At 43.9% G+C, this 20,817-nt stretch overlaps 1 protein-coding gene across 1 annotated transcript in view; it reads right to left on the minus strand.

The window, feature by feature from the left end:
* LOC146577976 (alpha-2-macroglobulin-like) overlaps nucleotides 1-13,973 on the minus strand; it is a 49,014-nt gene extending 35,041 nt beyond the window's left edge. Inside the window, exons 1-12 of the mRNA XM_085256122.1 lie at nucleotides 13,821-13,973; nucleotides 13,561-13,741; nucleotides 13,310-13,463; nucleotides 11,496-11,548; nucleotides 11,370-11,390; nucleotides 10,655-10,820; nucleotides 10,496-10,580; nucleotides 10,249-10,399; nucleotides 2,480-2,597; nucleotides 2,277-2,386; nucleotides 2,013-2,180; nucleotides 1,551-1,778 (exon numbers count right to left, since the gene is read on the minus strand). Of these exons, the coding sequence (XP_085112248.1) occupies nucleotides 1,551-1,778; nucleotides 2,013-2,180; nucleotides 2,277-2,386; nucleotides 2,480-2,597; nucleotides 10,249-10,399; nucleotides 10,496-10,580; nucleotides 10,655-10,820; nucleotides 11,370-11,390; nucleotides 11,496-11,548; nucleotides 13,310-13,463; nucleotides 13,561-13,741; nucleotides 13,821-13,900 (1,515 nt within the window). The 5' untranslated portion in view covers nucleotides 13,901-13,973. The remainder of the gene's footprint in view (nucleotides 1-1,550; nucleotides 1,779-2,012; nucleotides 2,181-2,276; nucleotides 2,387-2,479; nucleotides 2,598-10,248; nucleotides 10,400-10,495; nucleotides 10,581-10,654; nucleotides 10,821-11,369; nucleotides 11,391-11,495; nucleotides 11,549-13,309; nucleotides 13,464-13,560; nucleotides 13,742-13,820) is intronic.
* Between the last annotated feature and the right edge of the window lie 6,844 nt (nucleotides 13,974-20,817).

A 20,817-nucleotide genomic window follows, 5' to 3' on the forward strand; every position in this document is an offset into this window, starting at 1 on the left:
TCTCCTCCATACCTGCTTCATGCCCTGGAGGACGGGGCTGTGGCCCCCCCACACCCTCTAGCAGATTATTACATGAAGGAACCTTTTAAAAAAACAAGCGCGTCCATGCTCACAGGTGTACACACGGGTGATCACACCCACAAACTACACCCTTTTTGGCTCCTACCTCAAAGCACACTGTGTTCTGTTGATCTTATGTGCTGCACAATAATGTTTAATATTTAGTATTTACTGTCATATTCCCATATATCATTGTGATGTTGTTTATTCTATTACTCTTGTTCTCTTCTGCTTGTTTTCTTTTTTCTTTCTCAACAGGTGATCCAGGTGATTGATATATGCATTTTCTTTTTTTTGTCTGCTTTCTTAGTTGGTTTTTGTTTTTTGCCCTTTATCCCCGTCCCTCTTCTCTGCTGTTTTTCTTTCCCTCTTCCTTTCTCCCTTTTCTTTTCCTCATTCAAGTCTGTCCCGTATCTAGCAAGTGAAAATAAAAAATAAATAAAATAAACAATAAAAGGTGAATCAAATGGACCATTATGGCAAGGCCGGGATGGTCAATTTGGTAAAGTAAATCCGTTGGGCATCTTTCTTCGCCTTTAGACAATAATTCTGATGCAAAAGAGCCAAACGGGACAGGCAAAAAATAAATTGAAAAAAAAAAAAAAAAGGAATTCTACCAACGACAGAAGAATGTACTATAAATCTGTTCTTCCATGTTGTATTATTGCCGCCTACTGGAGGAGCTGAGTATTGTGCTTTGGACGGATGTTCAATTAAGGCGCACATGTATGGGCTCAAATTTTGGTCATTATTTTGTACTTGTAAATCAGTTTTGTAAGTGTAAAAAGAATTTGTATGTCTGTAAAAAAGATTTGTATATGTGTAAATTTCACACGTATTTATAACCAAAAAATACGTGTGAAACTCTGCACTCAAGTTTCAAGGTCCAAGAACGAATTTTGAACCAATTTTTCTTCCTTTCAGCCGATTGGTCAATGTCATGTCAATCACAAATTTAAATATCTATATCCAAATATACAATACACAGAACAGAGAGAAAACACCTGTGGAACACTAACTAAACGTGGAGTCACTAAAAGACAAGACTTGAAAAGTGCAGGGGAAACACAGGGAAAGCATGATTAACTAGAGCAGAACCCAGATGACTAAATCTACGAAGGCCTAAGAATATAAATACTTAGCAGAGAGAGAAAACTAAGGATATCATGAACAAAGGACTAAACACTGAGGCTAATTACTAAGCTGACAGAAAATGATGAGGGACAAAACAGAGGAACCAGACATGAAGTCTGTGATTCACGAGACAGACGCCCTCCCTAGTTTTAAGTTTAGGCTTTTTCCTTTTTTCTAAAGCATATAGTTTGGGCTGGATCAGTATTTAGGCTGAAATAGATCGAAGCTGCTGGATTCTCATGATGGACTGAAAGTTTCTTCTTCAGTCATGATGGGCATTACAACAGTACTTTTTTAGCAAACACACAAAAGGTCTGGCCATGGTAAACTTTGTAGTAAACCCAGAGATAACTCACCAGATAAATGACATCCACAGACCCCGGAGACTCTCCCACTATAGTGTAGTTGACTGATACGTCTTCTTCTGCATCACAGGGAAGTGATTTATCCTTCTTCTGTACCTCTAGAGAGCTGATTGTTTTAATATCAGGAGAAGACGGCTGGGACATGAATAATGTGTGAAATCCCCTGTCATAGTATGCAGTTTTGTATTGTTGGTTGCCCACTGTTGGTGTCAGGCTTGCCTAGTTGGGGATAGGAAACAAAAATTTAAAAACTTGATCTACAAATAACATTGGACAACGAGGCTTTATAAGCAGGGCAAAGGTGGAGGAAGATGAGTCATAAACTGTTTCAGGATTGCAGCTTCCTACTGTGGGAGGTATTTGGACATTTGCAGCCTATCACAAACCAATTGTGGCTTCATGCTGCTGTCATGGCTGCATTAAATTACACATTGTTTCAGTGTGTCAGCTCACATGGAGTTGGATATCCTGGTCAAAGTTATCAGTGCTGAAAGAAAATGAGGCCACACCGTTGCTGTCAGTTGTCAGATTTTGTAGTGAGCGTGGTTGCCACATTTGTCCCGTGAACAGGTAGACCGGTGCGTCACAAACTGGTGTATTATTGTGGTACACTGCTCTGACCTGTTGAAGAACACAATGCTCTATCAATGGAAAATACAAACAATTTAAATGTGCTTTGTACGACAAACTGAGCTGAAAACAACATGTTAGGCTTACTTTTCCTTCCACATTAGATCCCCGTTCCCAAACCTTGGGCACGTTAATGAAAGACACTTTTCCAAGGACGTAAGAAATCGTGACTCTCTTCTCTTGAGGGAGTGAAACACCTGAATGTAAAAACGTTCATGTTACAATCCTGTGAATGCCTTTTTGGTTAAATACACATCGATGTGTCATTTTAAAGGAATAACACAACTTGCCTGTTCCCTCTTCTTCCACTTTGGCCCTGATATCCAGAAAATCATGAAGCACCTTTTGGTCCATTTTAGTAAAAATTGACATGTTGAAGGAAAAAGTTGCACAGCCAGTCTTGTCTGCCTGGAAAGAACAATAAAGAAAGAAAATCACTGCTGTGTGCGATACAAGAATAAACCAAAATTAGAATCAAATCTCATTCACAGTCGAATCTATAAAATATATTAAATGTTCAAACTATGATATTTTATAGAGTCATGAAAAACTTGAGCTCATTTAGAATTTGATGAATTCTACGTGCATGAAAGCTGGTGCAACAACGGGACCAGAGGAGAACGCTCTACAGGGTGGGCCATTTATATGGATACACCGTAATAACATGGGAATGGTTGGTGATATTAAAGTCCTGTTTGTGGCACATTAGTATATGTGAGGGGGCAAACTCCTCAAGATGGGTGGTGACTATGGTGGCCATTTAGAAGTCGGCCATCTTGGATACAACTTTTGTTTTTTCATTAGGGAGAGGGCCATGTGACACATCAAACTTATTGGTAATGTCACAAGAACAACAATGGTGTGCTTGGTTTCAACGTAACTTTATACATAAAAACATATATTTATAAAATAATAGAATATAATTTTATATTTATATTTCAATATCACAATAATCTTCCAATTTAGAACTACAAGTTAAAAAAGAACTAACATACAGTGGGGCAAAAAAGTATTTAGTCAGCCACCGATTGTGCAAGTTCCCCCACTTAAAATGATGTAAATAAAATACACTTCAGCTAAATACTTCTCATTTATTTTCCCAAACCACACAGAGCTGCACTATAAGGACTAAAGAGCCGCACGCGGCCCCGGAGCCACAGGTTGCCGACCCCTGCTCTAGATCATGTTTACTCAAACATCAAACATGCATATAGAGATATACCCCTCCCCAACCTCCACCAGTCCGACCACACCTTTTGGTTCCTTGGTGTCCTCGTCTCTGCTGACATCTCCTGGACAGAGCGAGACTTTAGAGTGTAGTCAATGCAGCACAGCCCTCTCCCATCCCTGATGGACATTTATTCCTCCCACTGCTTCAGCAGAGCAGCAAACATCACCAAGGACAGCTCCCACCCTGGTTTCAACATGTTCAGCCTGTTTCCCTCAGGGAAGTTCTACAGGTGCATCAGCACAAAGACCCACAGACTCAAATATAGTTTTCCTCTCAAAGGCCTGCAGTCAGTTCTCTCCTAGCCCTCTTGAGTTTCTGTGCATCACCAGACCTGAAGACGGCGTCCCTGACTTTCAGCAGGGAATGGATTTCTGCATTCAGCCAGGGCTTCTGGTTTGGATACCACATCACAGACTTGGTGGTGGTAACATCCTCCACACACTTACTAATGTAGCTGAGGACAGCCAATGTATACTCCTCTAAATCCAGCTTCCCCTTATACACAGCAGCATCCCTGAAGACCAGTCTGTGCATTTAAAGCAGTGCTGCAGTGCAGAGTCACCGTTGTGGTGCCACACAGTGATGGTTTTCTGTGTGGGTTTGGAGCCTCCTAGTTCAGAATACAGTTACTTTGTTGAAATAAATGGATTACACGGCGGTGTTTCCTGTTTCATATATATTAGACTCGACTGTACACTGTGTTCGTGTTTTCCTCTGAAACAATAAGCTCCGTTGCAGCAGCCTTTCAACGCCTCTCTCTGTCTCTCGCAAGCAAAGTTGACCCACACAACAAAGCAAAGCTAGTTTTCGGCTACAAGCCCGATACGGAACCAATGTATTAGCCAGAGGTCCCTTTACTACGGTTCGGAGCCGCTGACCTGTTTTATATACGCGCGAAATAGTTTTCTACACGAGATCACTGCAAAAAGTGCAGCTTTACCTAATGTCCACCTACTGTTACTCATTTATATTAAGATCTAAAAATCTAGTTGGTGTTGATATGGAGAGTAACCTTCAGTAATCACACATCAATAGTACATTCACGTTGTTGTAAAAAGCAGGATAATATATTAAGTAATCCAAAGTATTCAGAATACGTTACTCTCATTGAGTAACGTAACGGAATACGTTACAAAATACATTTTGGGGCATGTAATCTGTAGTTGAATACATTTTAAAAGTAACCTTCCCAACACTGGGCACATTGTTAAGCAGCCTGTAGCTAAAACACATCCTTTATTCCCATTTTGTTCTTTGAATCTAAAACAAACGCCAACAACAACAAATCATGAAAGCTTGCCGGAGCGAGTGCAGTCTGCATTTCCATTTGTGTTCGCATGTTTCATTAAACCACTGTAGCTATTTTCCATGTACATGCAACACATAAACAAATGAGGAGTGGCTCAATATTTTTTTAACTGTACCGCATCATGATGCCATAATGTGGCTTGACAACTACTAAAATACTGTATATATAGCTGTATGTACCAGTAACTTAGTAAATCAGTCAAAATTGTTAAAACTTTTAACAGAAGCTGAATCTTTTGATATCATCATATTATATTGTCAGCAATGTTCCCTCTAAGCTGTGCGCGTGCGCAATTGTGCACTGTTGGCACGGTCTCTGCGCACAGAAAATCTGAGTTGCGCACAAAGAAAACATCTAACCTGAATTGAAATTAAAATTAAAACTTCAACAATTCTGTTCTGCAGTGTCAGTCAGTCAGTGACTGGCTGCTCTCGTATGGGATCAGAACGATGCCACCTTATCCCATAATCCAGCCAATGATGCGATTCACATTGGTATATACGCAGCTAATCAACGTGGTTGATGACAGCGTCCTTATGTGCCCACACCGGTGTTTTAGCAAAGCGGCTGATGTGGAGTGAAGCCACGTTAATGACAACGTGTACAACCATTGGAGATGTGAGCAGGACAGACGGAACAACTGACGGACAAAGTGTGGACTTTATACCAGTTTTTAAATTGTGTTGATCGGCCACGTAAAACCAGAGTTATGATAAAAATATCTGCAATGTTTGTTTTTCCTGAATACTGTCGTTGTTTATATTTACTGCGGGAAGAAACGTTTTATAAGAAGAAAGGCTCGAAAGCACTCTCCGCCTGTGAAAAACAAACCCCCCCACCCTTTCTTTCAAGATGGCAGCGCACGTAGTTGCAGCAGCTCAGTGTTCTACCGATCGATGCTATGTTTGGATAATTTTGTACGCCTTATGTTTGTTTTTGTGTTCTACCAGCCAAGCGAATAACATCTATAGCCGACATGATCTCCTCAAGATTGGAGTAAGCTACCGCGAGAGCGTGACTAGCAAATGTGTCCGCTTACACAAGATACCGGTGGAAATAGCGAGGAGTCCGGGCTCCCCATGGATTGTTATCCCTTCGGGGTGGAGGCGCAGGCGGCGTCGAGAGAGAAGGAGACGGCGAGGCTGCAAATAGCAGCGAATAACTTCATCAAAGACTCATGCATCCTTCTTATCACTGAATCCTGGCTACATCAATCCATTCCAGACTCTGCTATTGAGCTAGCAGGCTATACCACACAGCGACATGACCGAACAGTGGACTCCGGTAAGCGCAAAGGAGGGGGGCTCTGTATGTATGTGAACAACAGCTGGTGTACCAACACAGTGATAATAGACCGTCACTGTTCACCGGACATTGAATATCTGACTGTTAAATGCAGGCCCATCTACCTACCTAGGGAGTTCACCGTTGTCATAATAACAGCTGTTTACATACCACCAGATGCTAATGCTAACTCGGCGATCGCACTCCTGCATACAAACATCAATAATAAACAGAGCACTTACCCTGACGCTGTACATATCGTAGCAGGGGACTTCAATCACGCAGACTTAAAAAAAGCAATCCCCAAATTCCACCAGCACGTCAAGTGTGCCACTAGGGGTGACAAGATTCTGGACAAAGTTTATTCCAACATCAAAATGGGCTACAGGGCCAGACCTTTGCCACATCTGGGTCAGTCTGACCACTTGTCACTGTTTCTAATCCCTGCATATGCCCCCCTCAAGAAAACTGCTCTTACCATCACAAAGAATATTACCATATGGCCAGAGGGTGCCTCTCAGCAGCTGCAGGACTGTTTTGACAGGACTAACTGGGATATCTTTGAACATCAGGACTTGGAAATGTTCACAGACGGTGTCCTCTGCTATATAAAACACTGCATAGACACTGTTACAGCAGTCAAACGGATCCGGGCTTATCCCAACCAAAAGCCCTGGATGACCCGGGAGGTCAGGCAGCTGCTGAAGGAGAGGAACATTGCGTTCAGGTCTGGCAACAGGGATTACTACACCACAGCCCGATCCAACCTGAAGAGAGGCATCAGAGAGGCAAAGGGGGACTATAGGAGGAGGATCGAGGACCATTTGAAGAGTAATACCAGCCGGCAGGTGTGGCAAGGCATCCAGCACCTAACCAACTATAAGATCAATCTCGGAGCTGCGGACGGTGACCTGGAGCTGGCAGAGGAGCTGAATATCTTCTTTGCCCGCTTTGAGACCAGGGTACCGGAGGTATTGGAGCCACAGCAGCAACACGCCACCCATAGCAGCACCACCCTCACCCTGGAAGAGCACGAGGTGAGGCGCATGCTGCAGGCTGTTAACCCGAGGAAGGCGGCGGGTCCTGATGGTGTGCCAGGTCGAATATTGAGGGATTGTGCAGGACAGCTGGCTGGGATCTTCACCAGGATCTTCAACAAATCCCTCGCACAGGCGACTGTCCCACTCTGCCTGAAGTCCTCCACCATAGTCCCCTTGCCTAAGAAGCCCCACATCACCGGCCTGAATGACTACAGACCGGTGGCACTCACCCCAGTGGTAATGAAATGCTTTGAGAAGCTGGTCCGCAGACACATCACAGCAGCCCTGCCCCGCAGCCTGGATCCACACCAGTTTGCCTACAGAGCAAACCGATCCACGGAAGACGCTGTAGCCACAGCACTCCATGCTGCATTAACTCACCTGGAAGAGCATGGTAGCTATGTGCGGATGCTCTTCGTGGATTACTGCTCAGCTTTTAACACCATCCTTCCACACAAACTGGTGGCCAAGCTACAAGACCTGGGGCTTCCAGACAGCACCTGCATGTGGATCAATAGCTTCCTCTCGGGCCATAGACAGAGAGTCAGAGTTGGCCATCACACATCCTCAGCCCTGAGTCTCAGCACTGGCTCACCCCAGGGCTGTGTGCTCAGTCCACTGCTCTACTCTCTCTACACACACGACTGCACTCCTCGCCACAGCAACATCTTTGTGAAATTTGCAGATGACACCACAGTGGTGGGGCTCATTTCCAAGGGAGACGAGTCTACGTACAGAGACGAGGTGGAGCAGCTGACGTCATGGTGTAAGGCCAATAACCTCCTCCTCAACACTTCAAAAACCAAAGAACTCATAATAGATTTCAGAAGGAAAAAGGCAGAGATCCAACCACTATTCATAAATGGGGACTGTGTAGAAAGGGTGGCAAGCTTCCGCTTCCTGGGAGTCAATATAGAGGAGAACCTTTCCTGGAGTGTGAACACCTCCGAGCTGCTGAAAAAGGCCCAACAGAGACTGTACTTCCTGAGAATTCTCAGGAGGAATAACATCACACAGAGACTGCTGGTGTCCTTCTACAGAGCCACCATTGAGAGTGTTCTAACTTACTGCATATGCATCTGGTACACTAGCTGCACAGGGGCTCAGAGGAAAGCACTCCAAGGGATCATTAACACCGCCCAAAAGATCACTGGCTGCCCTCTCCCCACACTGGAAGTTCTACACAACGCCCACTGTTTTAAAAAGGCCCAAAACATCATAAAAGACACCTCACATCCTGGCCACTCCCTGTTCGAACTGTTGCCCTCAGGCAGACGGTACAGGGCAATCAGAGCAAGGACTAATAGACTCAAACACAGCTGTTATCCAACTGCAATAACACATCTGAATACTACAAAAAAATGTCCATCACGCCACTCTTGTGTTAATCTATGCACGGTCTGAAGCATGTGTGTGGGAATGTATGTGAATGTTTCACTGTTACATCTTATTAGTATTTTAAGTATTCTATCTATTTTATTTATTGAATTTTATTGTTTTATTTATATTTTGATATTGCTAGGGATGATGCAATGATCGGGGACCATTCTTAATTTCGTTGTTCTCATGACAATGACAATAAAGTTTCTGATTCTGATTCCTATTGGTTGAAAAATGTACCATGTCGACCAATCAAAAAATGATATGGCAAGTTGTTAAGAAACGGGGGAAGTTTTAGGAGTGACTGCGGTGTTTTGAGATGTGAGAGATTTGCGACGTTTAGCGCAAATCTTGTGTAGTTAGTGTGTAGTGTTGTCAGTAGTTTTGTTGTGTGTGTCAGAACAATGGTTTACAGGTGTTACAGCAGTGACACATCTGCTGCTGTCAGGCCTGCAGGTATCAGGCTGTTGTTCTCCTTCATCTCATAGTGGACAGAAATGATTTTTGGAGCGGCACAAATAATTTGTGTGGCATCAGATGTGATGCAGAACAGCTGATTGTTCTGTAAATAGTTTGAAATTTTATTTAAAAAAACACCTTGGCTGTATTTTTAGGTAAACAGCTGCAAAACACTTTGTTTATCAAAACTCAGTAACTTTTTTGGGGTGATCGTGGCTCAAGAGTTGGGAGTTTGCCTTGTAATCGGAAGGTTGTCGGTTCGAGCCCCGGCTTGGACAGTCTCGGTCGTTGTGTCCTTGGGCAAGACACTTCATCCGTTGCCTACTGGTGGTGGTCAGAGGGCCCGGTGGCGCCAGTGTCCGGCAGCCTCGCCTCTGTCAGTGCGCCCCAGGGTGGCTGTGGCTACATTGTCGCTTGCCATCACCAGTGTGTGAATGTGTGTGTGAATGGGTGGATGACTGGATATGTAAAGCGCTTTGGGGTCCTTAGGGACTAGTAAAGCGCTATATAAATACAGGCCATTTTTTGAAGAAGTAACTTTATAATTAACTGCCCAACATTGGTCATTATTTACTGTATTCTGCAGACAGAGTTACAGACTCTCTCCCAGACCACAGACTCAGAATACAGTCAGAGCTTTATTAATTAAAAAGAAAGTTGTGTTTTCAAAATTGGAGTTCAAGTTATTTTTACTTCCAACAGTGTTAACATGCTGCACAGGCCAATGACTACATTTTTGTTTTACATTTTCATTGTAAGTGGGCTGAAGCAGTTAATTAAAAGTCGTGTAACATAAATGTAAAAGCTGTAATTTGATTTTTTTAATGACCACAGTGCACACGTCTGCTGTTGCTCACAGTGGTCCAAGGGATACTCAGGGAGTTTGTGTATTCGCTCAGACACATGAAAATTAGAGGGGACATGTATGTGTATATTCATTGAGCTTGTTTAGGTGTCCCAGTCAGATCAGAGTATTTTTGAAGTTCTTAGATTTCCCACAGAAGTTGTATTCTTTTGTGTGACAGACATAATGAGACGCACCACTTGCTTTAGCCCTACCAGTAATGCTAATCATCTAGCAGATATTAGAAACACCAACACAACCTATGCAGCCTTTTAGGCACAACAATAACCACTTCACTCCTTTGGAGCTGACACGTCCGTCCAAGAAAGATGAGATATCACTAACAATTCAAATTCGTGGATGAAAGTATGAGATGATGAAAAAAGTAAAGAGGACACACGGCGCCAGTTCAGCTGGGTAGAGCCGGCAACCCGTTTGCTGTAATGCTAATGCAGGGGCCTAAATGTACCCAAAGTATCAGGGAAAAAAGAGAAATGAAGCCATAACTGTACCTGCTTTGTCTCTGTGTGGCAGGAGCCACCCATCTGCCATAGGGCCAAATCATCCTTATTGGGCTCTCTTATATCTAAACCTCTATACAAATTAATAGGTCTGCACACATTGACTGTAACACGTCCTGGTACAGGCTGTCCATACGTGTACCTGTATAAAGAAAAATAAGTAAACATTATGAGTCATTTGCTCTCCAAACTCCAGATTTTACAACACATAATTTGTCCTGAAAGAACTTTTCCTTACTTTGCACACACTTTAGCTTCAATGTCTTCCTGCCCAATACTCACTTCTTCAGATATATTTACTGTCACATCAAATTTGGGTAAAACTGGGGGAAATATGAATGTCAGCATTTGCACTCCATTACAACAAAGAATTTAAGAATAAATAAGACTGACTTACCATATTTCTCCACTTTGAAGTTGTGAGATATTTTCCTCTCACCCACTGACACAATGATCTGGTACGGTCCCTCAGGGGCCTCAGCGTCCAAGGAGTAAGAAAGCTGCAGTATTCTGCTATTGGATGTTTCATTTAGCCACTGTCCAATCCTGTTACTATGAGGATCCTGTTAAATCAAGTGACAGTGACAGCTACTACACAGGTGTAAGTACAGTACCAACTAGATTCTTTATTTTCCTTTTCAACAACATTAGAGCTAAAACGGGACAATATAAATTTAGGGGGACATAAAGATGTCCTGTCTTCATCTGTAGCCAGCTTTGTCCTCTTCTAGATGTGAAGCACTTGTTTATAAATGTTTAAAAACTAAGTGATATAAAGAAACCTAAGCTGTAATGACAGGGAAGCTGTGGCTGTGTTTGTGGAGTAATTAAATCAAAATTATTAATTTGATTTAATCACTGTCATTTTATTTTCACATGTGGGGCATCAAGTGACAGAACAGACCCCTGCACGGTGTGTATTACATACATGCAACCCACTTTGTCCAGTTTTTAAAGCTTGCACTGTCAGTAACTTGGAGTAATACTGCAGAAGCAGTGTGTATGCAAGCAGTGAGCAGGGAACCTTCAAGTCTGTCTGACTGCATGTGTTCAGTGTTGTGTTGATGCATTTGCAAGAGAAGGAAAAGCCTTTTCTAGAGGCGCCCTCTTACCTGAAGTTCAATGACATCATACTGAAAGAAAAAGGAAGAAAGACAGGTGGAGTTAAGAAACTGTTGTGTAAATCACTGCATCCAAATTGCAAACAGCATTATTAATAATACTGTTCAAAAACTCACCAGCTGATTGGCAGGTCGCATTTTATTATCCATCGCAACGACTCTGAAATTCACTTTGAGAAGAATTGAGAGGTTACCTCTGTTTCTCTCTTTGTACTTTAAAACAGAGGTCCATTAACTAATTAAAATTGAAATAATTAATTAAATATCTAAACAATTTTATTATTAATAAATTATGTATTTTGAGTTTCAATTTTTAATGAAATATTTCATGGTTGCTGTGCTGCAGTGCATCGTGATCTGTCACTGCAGCTTATCAACGGACACAACATCTGATTTTTACCCTACACAGCAAGTCAATACAGATCTCAGATAAGGGACTGATATGAATTGGTGGTTATGACCAAATGCTTGAAGGTTGCACTACATAAAAATAATAAAATCATATTTGGTGACACGGCAAGTATTTTAAAATATTGCTTATGGTGTAGCTCCATCAGGTCCGAATGGCTGTGTGCATTAAGCAGGGCACAATAAATAAACAGACATCCGGCCAAAGCATTAAATTGTCTGTGTCCCTGAGTTTGATGGGTGACAGATAAAACTGATTAATGAACACCGAAGAAGAGGAAACACAAAATAATTAATTAAATTGAAAACCAATAATTGGACAGTGAAATAATTAAATATCCTTGTAAATAATCAAAATGAGAAAAAATGAATTGAATATATAAAAAGATCATTAAATATGTGCTGGAAACTGGAAATCAGAAATAAAAACCTAAATATGTGTTGGTGTACGCTCAATTGTCCAGGTAAGTAAATCTCCAAAAGTTGATTCTGTTCATCTGGACGTTTTCAGTGGAGAAACGTTGCGTCACTGATCCAGGTGACGTCTTCAGTCTCAGCTGACTGCAGGTTTCAATCTTATAAACAGTACATTTGCATAATGACTGAAACCAGCCCACTGAAGGAACAATCTGCCGTTCGCTACATGGAAGAAATGCAAAGCAGAGCTCTGGTATCGCACCCTGGCTGGAACAAAACAAAGTCACTGGTTCAGGGTTTCCCCACTGAAAACATCCAGATGAACAGAAACCTTTTCAGATCATTCAATACTTTTTTACATTTTTTAAATGAAATTACTGATATTTGATTAATGTGTATTTTATATATATAGAATTTATTTAAATTTAAATGATATCACTAATTTATATTTTATTTAACGAGACATTTAATATATTTTCTAATTATGTGTTTCATACATTTTGGCACCCATGGCCCTCCATATTCTTCCCTCATGATTTTTGGTGCTTTGAATTCCATGTTTGAACATAATTTAATTTTGAACAATAAAACTATTAAAGATAAAACCATTAAACTTTCACATAAAATGAATTTGACTCTGTAATCGGGGACAGATGGTACAAAAAAAAAATCATGTCTGAGTAATGCCTCTTAGTTTATTTCAAAGTTAAGCTCAATTACTGTCTAATTCTCCATCACAGCAGCAGGTCTCAAAATAGAAAATATAATATGGCCTTTGTCCTTTGGGGGGAGCTGTGCACTCTGAGTATTCTGCATGTTTTATTTTGCATTACTGTGAATTTTTAAAATAGTTATATTCAAAGATGGAGTCGGATTTCAAAGTGCGACCGAAAATCCTGATCGATCGACCGTATTAAATATTATATTAAATATCTTCAAAAAATTTTGCTATTTGAAGCAAACATTTCACATCAATCACTGTATGTGTGTCCAAATTTTGGACAATAAAACTTGTTACACAAATTGGAGATGGTGGAGCAGCTGGCTCATGATGATGGAATTTGAATGAACTACATGTCTTATATAACATAACAGCACATTGTTACCTTTTTGTCCAGGGAGGTAGATGGGTTTGTCTGTTTGGATGAATGTGACGGGATCAGACGCTCGGATCATCACTTTTCTGACTTGTTTGGAGTAAAATGTGTCTCCTCGTACCTCCACCTGAAAATGTTGCACCTCCTTTTGTACCAAAGGAGCCTGAGTCAGTGGGATATTTAGATAGTCATTAAAGCCTATAATGCTTACGATAACAACTAACAAACGCATTTTGTGTGTGAAAGTGCTGGTTGCCAACCTCAAACTGAACACAGGTTTGAAAGGCCTCATTTGACGTATGCGTGAATAAGGTTGTGTTCTTCTCTCGGGACATCAAAGTGACAGTCATGACCAGAGTCCCACTGGGCTGTCGGAGAGTTGCACAGAATTTGGCCTCAGCTCCAGCTTCAATAACTGCAGGAATGGCCACCAGGTACTGGCTGCATACAGCATCACACATACAGCAGTTACTGCAGTGAACAACTCACACAGACAAAAACACGCTGAAGACAAACTCACGGTTCAGCCACCGCTTGATCCACATGCATCCAGCTCAGGAGGACACACAGAGTGCAGCTCAGGATCCAGAGACGGTCCATGACTGGTTGTGATCGTTCTCAGTGTCAGCTTCGGCTAAATATTGGCTGATCGTCCCCACCCACGTAACAGCCACGTGTTTGAAACGCACTCATGTACTCTGATCTCCACAAAGTCAATCACTTACACATTTACAAAATCCCAATCCTGCTTTCAGCACTGAACACTAAACTATAGACAACAGTAAAGTTTGTCATTCAGTGTAAAACATTACAGTAACATACAGTGCTCCGAGGTGATGTTTCTAAATCAGCTCAGAGTTTAATTCGGCTGTTACAAAATATTATTTCTGTTCTGTATGTGTCCATGTTTGTCTTAACACCAGTGCTGGGATATCCCACTGTAGTCTGTAACTACTGACATTTTCTAAAATCACAGGGAGCTACAGTAGGTGTAACTCCCTGTAGCCAGCGTGGGATGTCTGACTGCCATGTTTGTGACGTTATTTCTCAGGAAAGACTAAACAAACGTTTGTGTAGTGATAACAGGCTCAAACACAACGGATGGATTCATCAGTGATGTCACAGACTGCTATACACGCTTAAAAGACAAAAATCACAATGTTTCTGTAAGAATTCAAAATGAAACATGTTAAACAGCTTTTGTTGCACTTTGGTAAACAACACAGATCAAACTTCAGCCCACTGAAATAACAGCAGTGACAGTCACACTGCTGAGTGTGGAGGGATTTCTGGTCTGGTTTTTAAACTGTAACATTGCTGAGAATGAGTCATTATCTCTGACCCTCTGGACCCAGCAGTATTACCCCATGATTGCCTTGTTTGATTTGCCTTTACGGGAAAAGGGTTTTTGTTTGTTCCGTCTTACTAATGTGCTGTGGGGGGGGGGGGGGGGGGGGCATGCTTTACACACATACAGATGTGTTAATCCATAAATGTTAATACAGTCTGTTAATACTTGTTAACAAATGCAGAAAATAAAGTTTGTTTAAAAACAGTTAACAGCATTGAACCCATGAAAGACTGAAGTATAGGGCTTTGGAGCGTGATGTCACGGGGGTGGGCGTGGAAAGGATTTTGGCCCGATCCGCCATTTTGGGGGTCTAAGTAAGGAGCAAAAGCATAGCCATGGTTCGTACTTGCTGTGTTGTCGGCTGCAATGTTCGATTTTACGACCGGCACGGGAATAAGTTTGGATTGTCTTTTTATGCTTTCCCAACCTGGAAGCAACATGAAGGAGCTCATGTATCGGATATTACCAAACGAAGGCGTCTAGCCTGGATAGCAGCCGTGAGATGAGCTGATATCAAGTTCTGTTACGTCTCCAGATATCAGCTGGTGTGCTCAAGACATTTTCATTCCGGTAAGTTCTAAATATGTTCACATCACACTTTATAGCTGAATAATATCATAGTTGGTGGTCTCGGAAGTTATAGAAATTGCAATCAAACATCGAATGGAGTGACTTGATTGGTTGATGTAAAGACAATAAATGAAATGAGACAGGAAGGACACAAATTGGAGTTAATAATTTGCCCGATTATCAAAGTGTTAATTTGCATGTACTTTACAATTACGGGCATATAATATGATAACGATATTTTAGCAGTTCAATGATAAATGTATAACATTAATTATGGTGGGGGGTGGAAAATGGCTATTTCACTCGATGCACTGCAGCTGACTTACTTTGACGACGTACTCAGAGTTTGGCGGCTTGAAAATAGCCAAATCTTGCACCCAGCCATTTGTAAATTGGATGTGCGCCTCCAGTGACTTGTAATTACGAAACTGGTTCGCTGTGTAAGCGCTTACTCCACAAACAAGATACGTGAAGATATCGGGGTAGGACAGTGGCGGTAAGTCGTCTGGGTCTTTACTCCACTGCCGTATTTCATATGGGTCCAGATTTGCGATGCACTCTATTTTTTTCAAGTACCGCTGCTTCGCCTCTGGACTAGGGGTGGGTTTTTCTAATCGATTCATCGATTAAAATCGATTCTGGCTTGGATAACGTAAAATCGATTCATTAAAATCCTGAATCGATTTTTTAATATAAATTTATTTTGTCCGAAATGCCAGAATCTCTGGTGACATCTCACAAAATTTCAAGAACCACCAAACAGTAAATGAGAGCAGGTACAGGGATTCTGCACATAGACTTAAACACACAGCGCGACCCGCGGATCAGAATCAGTTAGATGTCGCCTTTCTCACAGTCGGGGCTGAAAGCCGACAGCTCGCTGATCCGGGTCCGCGCTTTGTGTTCACGCCCTTTATGCGCTGATTCTAAAGCTGTTAGTTTGATCTCTCTCCAAACAATATTGACCGAACCAGCAGCTAAAGAAGATCCAAACGCTTCACATAAACATCGTCATGAATTCACTCTTTTACTGTTTTGCTTCCATTGCGATGCGCAGCTCTCTCTCTCTCTCTCTCCCTCTCTCCCTCCCCCTCTCTCCCTCCCACCCTCTCTCTCTCTCTCGAACAGTTTCGCTTTCTTCATTATTCGCTTGCTTGTTATGCACAAGTCTACTGTTGTTTACAGCGCTGTCGGCCGCTGTTTTTTTCCCTTTTACATTCTTCCGAAAAGAAAACCTCATTTCTGCTGTTCAATACTGAACAAATTTAAACTTTTTAATATTATTCAAAATGCAAAATGCTTAGCCGTGTGTCTAATAAAACCGCTGTAACGTCAGAGGTAATGTTCATTAATTAATGGTTTTCTTTCGTTTTTGATGTACTGCAGAATATTTTTATAAAATCCCAGGCCAGGAAAATCACCTACATGTTTTTCTGTGTTTTATCTTCAGCTACTTTGACACAAAGGCATCTGCTGTGATGCTCACACCTTGGATAAAGTCTTGCGAGTGTCAGCTTCCTTTTTATAGATACAAAAATATGTAAATGTTCTGATCTGAATTATACTTCTGACTGTCAAAATTTCCCAGATTTAAATCGAATCGAATCGAATTAAATCGAATCGTGGATCGAATCGATTTGGGACCTTGTGAATCGGAATTGAATCGATTCTAGAAATCAGTGACGATACCCAGCCCTACTCTGGACGCAATCGGTCTCTATACCGTCCATTTTCTTTTGAGCTGCTTTTAAGCATGTTTCTTGTCGTCATCGTTCCAACACAGTGTGTTTGTTTTGACCCCGAAAATGGAGCTGCGCTCCCACAATGCATTGCGGCGTGACGTCAACTCCAAAGCCCTATTGCGGGTGAGCGTAACCGTGTTCCCCTGGCTATAGGAGGCGCTACCCCCCCTGATTTCTGATTACCTCCGCACCATCCTCCAACCCAGTCCTCGGGAGCAGGCGCCCAGCGCTGCGTCACCACCGTTCACCACTGTCACTTAACTTCCCCATCACCGCCTCCACCATCTTGCGGCTCCGGGGTGATTCAGGTTGGCTCACTGAGACTCGGGCGCTGCCCGGGGTCGCTACCATCCATTCCTTCGTACACGAGCCGCTCACCCTTGCCGTTTCTTTCGGACTTCGCTTCTCCAGCCTCCTTTCTGGCGCGGATGTGGTCGGAGGATGAGGAGCCAGCCGTCACAGCTATCAATGTTGTGTCAACAGCCGCTGCTAGAAGGAAGCGGCGCCCTCGTCGCCGCCGCACGTCAGCGCAGCCAGAGTCCGGGGTGTCGTCAGAGCAGTCGCCTGGGCCGGAACCGCTGGCCGAAGCCGCCTCCGAGTCCGTGTCAGCAGTGATTTTCGGCTCTGAGGAGATGTCCCCACAAATCACTGCCCAGGACATTGCTGAATGGGAGCAGGTGGTTCTCGCGGAGCTGGAGGAGAAGCTCCGGTGGAAGCCGTGGCTGACCCCCGACTATGAGCAAGTCTTTCGGGGAACGCGCCTGGCTCTTGGGGGCCCGCGGAGCTGCCAGGGCCTGCCCCCTTTCACTTCCCCTGCAACCGGAGCTTCCGTCACTGCGTCGCCTTCAGGGAAGAGGCGACGGCGACGTCACCGTGGCGCCGCGCGGCAGCTGGAGGTTGGGGAGGGTCTCGTTTCATCTCGTGCCCCTTCCGAAATGGAGGTGAGTGACTGTACTTTTGCCCCACGTGTCTTTTCCGTGGGCGAGATTATGGCCACTATTGAACTGCTGCCTGGCGGGCTCAGCCATGAGAAAGACGATCGTGTTAAAGAGTCAGAGTCCGGGCAAATGCCTGTTTTACCGGCCAAGGTGTCAATGGAAAATTGTATTTAGTAGTCAGTATAATCTTTTAGTGATATAAGTTTGCATATGGTAGAATACTGCATGTAGTTATTTGTATTAGGAAATGTTTAACCATGTATGCTTAGAGGCATATAATCAATTGTGTAGTGACAGGATGTGTGATTTTCAGCAGGCTTGGTTCACCCCCACATCCTGGGAGCATGGGAAAGAGCTCGTACCTTGTTTTATTGTTTTACGGTAGGATTAACGTAGCTATGTCTGTTTTAGTTTAAGTGCTTCTTTACATTTAGATGAACTGCAGGACTTCCTCACTGTGTTATCCAGGGTGAGGGGGGGGGGGGGGGGTCACCCTTCTCCTGACCAAGGATGTACCTTTTGTGCTTTATGACCCTTTGATCAGCAACACACACACACACACACACACACATATACACACACACACACACACACACACACACACACACACACACACACACACACACACACACACACACATTGGAACTATAAAATAAAGACTGGGGCAGTCTCTGAGCGCGAGTCCCTGAGCCCTCACTCTCGTGCGAGAGCTCAGAAGGTGATGGGTGGGGGAGGGGTGTCAGGAATCTCACAGGAGGCAACATGTGAAGAGAGAGGCTGGCACAGTGGTGTGGCTCTGGATTCCAGGCTGACTGCAGGTGAGGTTGTGGGGGTGGGAGCAGACACTGTGGTGTCGAATCTATTGAAAAACAGATTCAACTCGTCGGCTCTATTCTCACCTCCCTCAGCTCCCCTGCTGTTGGTTGGCCTGAATCCAGTGATGGTCTTCATGCCCCTCCACACCTCTCTCATGCTGTTCTGCTGGAGTTTCCACTCCAGCTTCCTCCTGTAATTGTCCTTAGCCTCTCTGATCTTGTCCTTTAGTAACACCTGGATCTTCCTCACCTCCTCTTTGTTGCCCCCTCTGAAAGCCCTCTTCTTGTTGTTGTACTTGACACCTGTTTGGAATTTGTGGGCACTAAGGACAGTTCTTCACCTGCCCTCTCAGAGCGTGGTGTTACGTCCCAGCGGTCTGTTTCACCACAGGCTTCAGCCCGGCTACCTGCTCAGCTGCCAGGTCGGTGTCCCGCTCAGAGGTTTGCTCAGCCACTTGTGCAGGCTCTGGCACAAATCCCTCCATGTCCACTACAGCCATCTGTCCAGTTAGCGGCTCAGCTCCCTGTCCAGCCAGGGGCCTCCTTAACTGTTCGTCCTGCGCCTGCTGCTGGATGCCCGGGTGTGCCTATCTGGCACCCTGCAGCGTCCGCACCACTTCCTGTCATGCCAGCTGGAGGGCCCGAGGAGCCTGTCCGGCCTCAAGCCATGTCAGCTGGAGGGCCCGAGGAGCCCGTCCGGCCTCAAGCCACGTCAGCTGGAGGGCCCGAGGAGCCCGTCCGGCCGCCTGTCTCCGCTGGAGGGCCCGAGGAGCCCGTCCGGCCCCTTCGCCGCCGCCGTTGCCTTCCGCACGGCTGGCCTCCTGACCGGCTCTGTCACCTGTGGCGCCCGCCTGGTCGGCCCCCGACCGTGTGACCCTTGAACTCTTGTGCCCGCGGGCTCCGGATCGGCCTCCTGATGGAAGATGGCGTGGCCTGTTGGGTTGCCGACCCCCGGGTCGGCCGCCTGAACTCATAAACTGTGGGCTGGTGTGTTGCCGCCCTCCGGGCCGACCCCCTGAACTATGTTTGGACTATTGTCACGTGCTCCAGTGTTTTCTGTTGGCTGTTTTTCTTTCTTGTTCTGGTCCCTCCGTCCTGGTCCCCCGCCGCCCGCCCGGGCTCGGTGGTCTGTTTTTTTTTTTTGGTTTAGGGCTGTCTGGAGCCAGCCCTTGGTGGGGGGGTGGTGTCATGGTCCTGGGTCGTGCAACCCAGTGTTTTGTGCTTAGCCTATTTTGATGTTTATTGTTTGTTTAGGTTCACTAAGGTAGTCCAGCCATTTGTATATATTCCCCTTGCATTAAGTCTCCCTTGCCCTTCTGTGTGTCTTGTACCGTCAAGTTCATGCTGTCAGTTATGTCATCTCCCCTGTACTAAGTTTCCCTGGGTCATGAGTCCTGTCTGCGTGGTTATGTTTAGTTCTTGTCATGTCTAATTTCCATGTTTCCTGTTTTACTTTGTAAATCTGTATTCATTGTCAGTGTATTCAGTTGCACCCTCCTGTCCTGTCGTTAGGTTCATGTGTGTCAGCTGTGATCCCATGTGTGGCCACTTCCCCTGATTATCCCTCATGTGTATTTAGTCTCTGTGTTTCATGTAGTCTGCGTCGCGTCGTCTGTGTTATCTCCCCTACCCCTTGTCATAGTTTCCCAGCCTTAATTAGTCCTAGTTTGTACTTTGTTTAGCCATAGTTTTCCCAGTCTATGTTCAGGTTTTCCCTCAGTTGCTTTGCTGCCTTGTTCCTTAAGTTTTCGGCCCTAAATAAAGGCTCGCTTTCTGTTAAGTCCGGTTTTGTGTCCTCACCTCTGTTTGCTCTTGGGTCCTCCACTCACTCCACACGGTCTGCCCCGGCGGTCCGTGTCAATAACTGCTACAGTATCATTGTTTAGAAATCTTTTGAAACTCTGAGATTAAATAATGTACATTTCCAGCAAATGCACCAAGAGTATGCATTTATTCACATAAATATAATGGCACATCAGTGGGTCTTATACCCAGTAATATCCAAAAAAAATCTATAATGTCATTAATGCTCCAACATTCAAGATTCTTTATTTATTCTTTATTCTTTATTTGTCATGTGCATAGTTATACAAGTACAACA

Source organism: Mchenga conophoros, linkage group LG3, assembly GCF_057382185.1.
Source record: "Mchenga conophoros isolate Kocher_MC1m ecotype Shallow Benthic linkage group LG3, M_conophoros_male_GT1.1, whole genome shotgun sequence".
Taxonomy (NCBI): Eukaryota; Metazoa; Chordata; class Actinopteri; order Cichliformes; family Cichlidae; genus Mchenga; species Mchenga conophoros.